The 7,772-nt window shown below is 44.3% G+C and overlaps 1 protein-coding gene across 1 annotated transcript; it reads left to right on the forward strand.

The window, feature by feature from the left end:
• The first annotated feature begins 2,462 nt into the window (after positions 1 to 2,462).
• LOC109421288 (uncharacterized) lies at positions 2,463 to 4,332 on the forward strand. The gene is made up of 2 exons (XM_019695786.4): positions 2,463 to 4,046; positions 4,104 to 4,332. The coding sequence occupies exons 1-2, from the start codon at positions 2,703 to 2,705 to the stop codon at positions 4,290 to 4,292; spliced, it is 1,533 nt and encodes a 510-aa protein (XP_019551331.2). The 5' UTR covers positions 2,463 to 2,702; the 3' UTR covers positions 4,293 to 4,332.
• The last annotated feature ends 3,440 nt before the right edge of the window (positions 4,333 to 7,772 follow it).

The following is a 7,772-nucleotide window of genomic DNA, read 5'->3' on the forward strand; positions in this document are numbered from 1 at the left end:
TGCATTTACAACTTAAAAGTTTCTTGAATACAAATTATTCTTCAAGAAAAATTTCTTAAAGAAAAAAGTAAAGCAATCATTGAAAGCGTTTATAAATGATTATTTGGTGCAATTTCTAAATAAATTGTTAAAACATTTTCAGCATAATTCTTATAAAAAAATCTCGCGCTCCCGAAAAAAATCATAAAAGAAAACAGAAAATAAGATAAGATAGATAATTTTTTACCTTCCGTTGGCCATCACTACCAGAATCACTAGAACACTGAGTACATAAAGCGAGATTTTTTCAAAGTTTTGTACAAAATATAACAGTGAGATTATTCGACAGTTAAATATATAGATTTATCATTGTAAAATATGTACATATTATGTAATTTTCATGGGGGCCTACCAGTTTGCTTCCGCACCGGGCCCCCAAATTCCTAGCTACGCCACTGCAGACAACTCTGGGATTTTATATATATGATTCCTTATGAAGCTCCTAGCAGTTGCATGAGGAGATCCTTCAACAATTTCTTAGGGAATTCCTCCATCAGCTTTGTAAGAAATTTCCCCTGGAGTTCCTCCTGCGTTTCCTCCGGAATTCCATTTTCCAGGTATTCCTTCAGGAAATCCAAGAAAACACTTCTGAAGACATTAAGAAAAACTATTCTAAAAAAGGTGAATCTCGAAAGAAATTCCTGGTGGAATCTTGGAAGGTATTCCGGAAGGAATCTCGAAAACAATTCCTAGAGGATTCCTGGGTCTCCAGTTAGCCTATAGTGGTTAAGGCTATGGATCGCCAATCCGGAAACAGCGGGTTCGATTCCCGTTCCAGTCTGGAAAAAATTCTCGACTCCCTGGGCATAGTATGTCATTGTCGTTGCCTTACAATATACAAATTCATGCAATGGCAGGCAAAGAAAGCCTTCCTATTAATAAGTGTGGAAGTGCTCAAAGAACACTAAGTTGAAGCGAGGCAGGCCAAGTCCCAGTTGGGACGTAGAGCCATAAAGAAGAAGAAAAGGATTCCTGAAACTCCTGGAGGAATCTCGAAAGGAGTCCTTTGAAGTCTCATAAGGAATCATAGAAAGAATCATGGAAGTATCCCAGAGGGAACTTCTGAAGCAACCCCAAGGAGAATCTCAGATGGAGCTCCTAGAGGAACTTGCTCAGGAATCACAGATGGATTCCTGGAATAAGTTTCAGGGAGAACACACTTGAAGCATGCCTGAATGAGTCCTGAAAAAATGCAAGAGCAATCTCGAAATAACTTTCTGGATGAATCCTAGAAGGATTTCCTGCGGAAATGTCGAAGCGACATCCAGTGAAGTCCCAGAAGGAGCTCCTGGAGGGGTGTCTCCATATATCCCAATAATATCCCAAGTAACATTGGTTACCCAAATAGACCTGGTTTCATCATAAAATAGAATGTATTCGGTTTTATGACTGTTCTAAAAACCTCTACTAGACAAATTGGCAATCAAAAATGTTACTTGGCATGGACCTCACAAAGGCTCTAACGATCATATCAACCCAATCTTTTATACATACACACATGCATTGTGTTGGAGCTAGTCCACCATGGCCACGCAGGCCATAGCGAGGCTAGCTCCGTCGATGCCTGTTTCTAAATTACAATGAAAATAGAACGCTAGACATCTTCCATCAAACTAGGCGGCTGCCGACTGATACCTCAATCAGCAACCGCTACACTCTTTATTCATTCCAGGTATATACAATTTGACCATCTTCTTTAATAATAACATACCTACGCCAACTAATCTACCTCGCTCCAACACTACAAACTCGTACCTAGGTTCGACGCTACCCGAGCATTCAACGCTACCTAACTTCCAACACTCCTCCTTAGCGTCGCAACCTTCGAAACACGATTACCTCCTCCTGGCTCGAGTCTCCTCCTCACTCCAACGCTTGGCAAGTGGCCCAACTCCGACGCTTGCACCAGCTCTACACCAGTTCCGAGCTCCGACCAGATCCATCTCCGAGCTCCACCTTCATGTTGTCTTCCGGATCACTCCTCCTGTCGCCAACCTCTTCGTCCGGGTGCGACCACCGAGCTGCATCCGATCCAACTCACAACAATCCTCGAGCTCCCTCCAGTGACCAGCCAGCAGTCATCCAGTTGACCCGTATCGCCAACATTCCCATGGATCCTGTCCTCCGTTGCAGCCAATCCATCCGCCCAAGGATCCCGTGCTGCGACTCCGCGACTTATGCGGCCGATCCTTCTCCCGGTCGATACGTACTGTGGAACACGCTCCTGGGCCCATAACCTGTTGGAACATCCGACGGGCAGGCTATGCGGCGGACCAGGGTCAAGACACGGGAAACTCGGAATTAATACACCTTGTAAATGTAGTGTCCCGGTTTATGTGCATTTATTCCGAGTTTCCCGTGTCTTCCCGGTCTTGACCCTGGTCCGCCGCATAGCCTGCTCGTCGGATGTTCCAACACATTGTATGCATGAATTATAGGGAAAGTTCTTCGATCGAAGAAAAACCACGAAAAACATTGTTTCAATCAAGCGATCAGTCTTTTATACATACACACATGCATTGCCATTGTTTGCATGAATTATAAAGAAAGTTCATGTGACAATTTTCAAAAGCTTATTTTTAATTTACCAACCTTGAATTAGTCGCATTTGATCGTTCAGTTTCGTCACACGCTAGTCTCTCTATACTAGTCTAAACTGCATCATGGACATTGCATCTCTGCCAGAGGAAATGCTGCGTGAGATATTCACGTTTCTCCCGTTCAAAGATTTGCTGCGGTGTTCGTTAATCTGCGTGCACTGGCACCGCATTGCAGAGCCGCTTATCTACCGGCGGGCCTGCATACGGATCGGCCTGGACATGGTTGGGACCGATCAAACGCTGTGGGACAGTGCCCGACAGTATCACACCGTCATTGTGGACAATCCACCTTGTTCGCGCCGCTCGCTGGTCAACCTGCTGATGCTGCCCTGCATGGTGATTTTCAAGCCCACGGAAATCCAGCTGCGTAACTTTATCGAAGAAAGTTTGCATAAGTTCTGCAGACACGGACACCGACTGTTCGAAAAAGCTGAGACTGTTTGCGTCGAGCTGAACGACACCAGACACAACTATGCGCACGAAGCTATTGAAGAGTTCATTTTTAGCTTTCCCACGGTGAAGCACCTCGTTTGGGATCAGTACTCACTGATTAATGGGAGAAATATACTGGTGGTAGATGCACCTTTACTGCAAACCGCTGTGATAGATGACTCGATGTATGAAAACGCCTCACTCTTGCATATAATTGGATGCAATCAACTGCAACACGTGAAATGTACTCTGCGTTCAAAGTTCTTCGGAAACATTTTCTGCTGCTCTTTTCAACACTTACATACGCTGAGCTTGGATATACGTTTCCGGAATAGGAACATAGACCTTCCCAAGGATCTGCCTTCTCTAAGTTGGTTAGAGCTTACGGTCTTTGGAGACCTCTCATCCGACGTACTAGAAACCGTTTTTACCTATTCCAAACTGATGGGACTCAAGATCGCACTTAACGATAATGAACCAAAAAACAACTGCATAAACTTGAACCTTATGTTCAACAGACTCCCAGAGCTTGAGTCTATTGAACTGTCCGGACTGTGCTTAGATCTGTACAACGTAGCTGATGCTCACCACCTGAAATTACTCAAAATGAAACACATTGATCTCGTAAATCCAGTACTTTCGTTCAACGCCCCGAAACTTGAAGTTCTGTCCATCTGTGAAGAAAACTTAATCAACGTCTCGTTGACCAACAATGGCAACCGACTGAAGAAATTGTTCGTAGATCTGAGCAGTCACAGTTGGGAGACAGTGATTGAAGCACGCCTGTTGTACCCATTTATTGACATGTACGACAGCATTGACGAACTCACACTGATGGTAAGCCCGAACAACAGTATTCAGTGCGAAAGGTCATTCTTTGAACAGTACCCGATGGACGTTGACAGACTACAGCTACACAAGTTCCAGATCAGTTGCGATTTTGTCGAAAGCGTCCATCATTGGCGACATCTGAAGGTAAGATCTGAACGCTGACCTCGAACAATTGATTGAAATTATTACTACCTTTTCCAGCGGCTTACCCTAAGCGATTGCTGCGTTGTTTGCAACTGTAAAATGGGTGCATGCACAAAACTGACGAATGGTTTCGAAGGCACGTTAACTCGATCAAGCGATGGTCTAGAAATTGTCGTGAGGAAAAGTCATGTTGGCAAAAATACAAACAAGAATCCCTTTGGTAAGAATTTCATAAATCCCTTGTGACGGATGCATCATTGAAAAGGAAATAAAAACACTGTTCGAAGGTTCTTTGTGCTTATTCTGGATTTATTATTTTCATCAATATCTTTGTTTTTTTTTAAAGCAGAATTTTCAGGAGGTACTTGTGGCATGCACATCTTAAGGATTTCCAAAAAACTACTGTATAGTTACTAAAGGAATCATTGAAAAATATGCAGAAACATTTTGAAGGATTACCAAGAAAAAACTCCTGGAAGATTTACAAAAGGAACTCCTTACAGAAACTTCTAGAAGATTTCCAGAAGAATCTCCTGGAGGATTCGAAGAATAAACTCCTGAAGGGTTCCTAAATCAATGTCTTGGACAATATTCCTAAAAGGAACTTTTGGAGGACACCCACAGAAATAATCATACAGACTGTTACTAGGAGTATTTATTATAAATTCAAAAACACACTTAGGGTCGATTTCTTCACCTCGGCTTACCCGGTAAGCCAAGCTTACCCATATAGTTAAAGCACAGACAAACATACATAGTACTTAGGAGAAATTGGTTTCAAAAACATCGTTTGGCATCTCACTAGCACCTTCTATAATGCTCAATCCGAAGCATTCATTCCCTCGACTCGAAGTAACAATTTAGCAGGTGACGACTCCCCCGCGGCGTCATCAAACCTTGTCTGTGGTTAAACCTGGCAGAAATTGTCCCTTAGTATTCGTGTTGGTATAGTTAATCGTCAAGTCTATCGTCGCTGTCTCTCTCTTCGGAGGAGCATAAGCTTCCTCCATCGATACCGAGAGATCAATATTGTCCGCAAAGCCGAGGAGCATGTGATTCCTCTGCACGCCAGACTTCCTAATCGCTCCTTCGAGAGCAATGTTAAACAGCCAATTTTAAAGCGCATCGCCCGCTTCAATCCACCCAAGCTCACAAACGAGGTAGATACTTTTTCTGCGATTCGAATACCTGATTTTGATCCATCCATCGCGTATCAGACTAATTAGTTTCGTCGGAAAACCATGTTCTGACATTATCTGCCGAAGCTCATTTCTTTTCACTGAATCGTACGCTGCTTTAAAATCAAGGAACAGATGGTGGGTCTCGGAGTTATATTCCTGAAATATCATCCACAGGTTAAGAATTCGTCGTTGATCGATCCTCACGAAAATCAGCCACGTATTCGCCGACGAAGGACTCCTCAAGAGGTCTCAGTTTGTTGAACAAGACACGTGATAGTATCTTATATGCCGAATTTAAAAGGGTGATCCCTCTGTAATTAGCACACTCTAGTCTGTGCCCTTTCTTGTGGATTGGACATATGAGGTCATTCAACCAACTAGTAGACAATTCTACTTCCTCCAAAATCTTTACAATAATCTGGTGGATTGATTGATGCAGCTGCTCGCTTCTGTGCATAAGAAGTTCAACCGAGATCTCGTCCTTCCAAGCAGCCTTGCTGTTTTTCAGCTCCTTCAGGGTCTTCTAAACGTCATCCAGTAAAGGTGGTTAAACTTCTTCACCGTCATTCATTATGGTAATCCTGTTTCTGGGCGCTCCTTCATACCATTCAACAAATCTTCGAAATGCTTCTTCCACCTGGCTGTCATCATTGTTTTGTTTGTTAGCAAATTTATTTCCCGGTCATTGCAAATGGCGGGCACTGGCGCAGTCTTGTGCCGCGCAGCATTTACAGTTGCTGAAAAACTCCGCATATCGTTCCTGTCCATACTTTCCTGCGCTTCGTCAATCACACTCTCTTCGTGTTGTCGTTTTTTTTAACGAGGTATATTCGTTTCTCTGCTGCTGTTGCCACCCTGTACCGCTCCCTGTTGAGCAGGGTACTGGCCACTAGCAATCGACTTCTGGCGGCATTTTTTTTTTCGTTCGTCACTCGTTGGCACTTTTCGTCGAACAAACCATTATGTTTAATTCGCTGAGTGTTTTTTTTTTTTTTATTTCTTCACACAATTCGCTGAGTGGTACCAATCACATCTTGGACTGTTGTTGTCACTGCTTCATGGATAAACCCCGATAAACTGTTGACACCTCCAGATACGCTGGTCTCTCCTATCCTCTCGTCCAGCTTCTGATGGTACTGTCCAGCAACCACTTCGGTTGACAAGCGTTGGAAATTGAAACGTACCTCTATCGTTCTGTTGTACATATTTTGAACTTGTGACGATGGATAATCGCGCCTGGATTTATGCGGCTACACGATAATGATCCTAGTAGTCAATGCTTTTGCGTTGTAGCGGCACGTTAAAATATGTACGTGCCGATTAAGTGTGCGTTAACATCTATTTTAGTAAGAAAAAAATCTATGGAACTTGTAGATAAGTTACTTCTGGAAACGGGATGCAAAACTGCGAGTCGAAAAGGAGAGCGTCCAACATAGCTCTGATCCTCACAAGTTCCTACCTCATGCCCCACGGGTCAAGCGATGACAAAGACCGCCAACTAAGAGTTGTGTGCTTAGCTGGTAGTGCAACCTGGGCACTATTGTCCTTCTGACTTCAGCTAGATTGAGGAGATACGTCTCGATCGTCTGTTCACCAAGGAGGTGCGGCTCAAACAGCGTCTGTTCTGGTATCCAGCGGCTCAGTATGAAATGCTCCTCCACCGGAAGCTATACCTAAGGTGGCAGCCCCACCACGGTGGATAGGGGGCCTTAGGCCAACAACCTACTGTCTCTGAAACCCAAAGAAAAACGTTACTGAAACCGAAAATGAAAGATTACGAACTGATTCAACGGCAACGACTTTTAGCGCGAAACAACGGACAAGAATTGGAACTTGGAATGTATTAATCCTAGCCCAGCAGGGTAAACTGGCACAGCTAGCCAATGAGGCATGATCCAATGTTACGCGCCAACCAATGCTGCCGAATTGCAAGATAAAGAACTTTTACAGCCAACTGAATGCTGTCGTGGACAAGACTCCGAAATGTGATATCAAGATCCTCATGGGCGACTTCAACGCGAAGGTTTGTTCCGACAACTCGGACTATAAGCACGTCATGGGACGCCATGGTCTCGGAGAAATGAGTGAAAAAGGAGAGCTGTTTGCAGAGTTTTGTGGCAACAATGATATGGTGATTGGGGGATCGCTCTTTCCTCATCGACCAGTGCACAAAGTGACATGGGCTTCCCGTGATGGCATCACGGAAAACCAAATCGACCACATCTGCATCAGCCAAAAATGGAGACGGAGCCTTCTTGATGTGCGGAACAAACGTAGCGCCGACATTGCGTCCGACCATTATCTCCTAATCGGCGAGATACGACTGCGCATTGCCAGGATCCAGCGACAGGAGGAGAAAATCGGGCACCGGTTCAACAAACGCCGACTGGAAGACGCTGCGGTGAAAAGGTCCGTCGTCGAGGAGCTAGAGAACCGTGCTGCGAATATTCCAGAAGGTGGAAGCGTAGAAGATCAATGGAGCGCCTTTGGAGTACTTTGGAAACCTTTTGCAAGTGTCGGTCACGCCATCAACACCTCAGCATGA

Source organism: Aedes albopictus, chromosome 2 (genome assembly GCF_035046485.1).
Source record: "Aedes albopictus strain Foshan chromosome 2, AalbF5, whole genome shotgun sequence".
NCBI classification, from domain to species: domain Eukaryota; kingdom Metazoa; phylum Arthropoda; class Insecta; order Diptera; family Culicidae; genus Aedes; species Aedes albopictus.

Excerpts from the sequence above, each read along its gene's own strand:
- LOC109421288 (XM_019695786.4), top strand. The coding sequence starts at position 2,703 with ATGGACATTGCATCTCTGCCAGAGGAAATGCTGCGTGAGATATTCACG. Across the intron at positions 4,047-4,103 it reads ATCATTGGCGACATCTGAAG|CGGCTTACCCTAAGCGATTG; the intron begins GTAAGATCTGAA and ends TACCTTTTCCAG.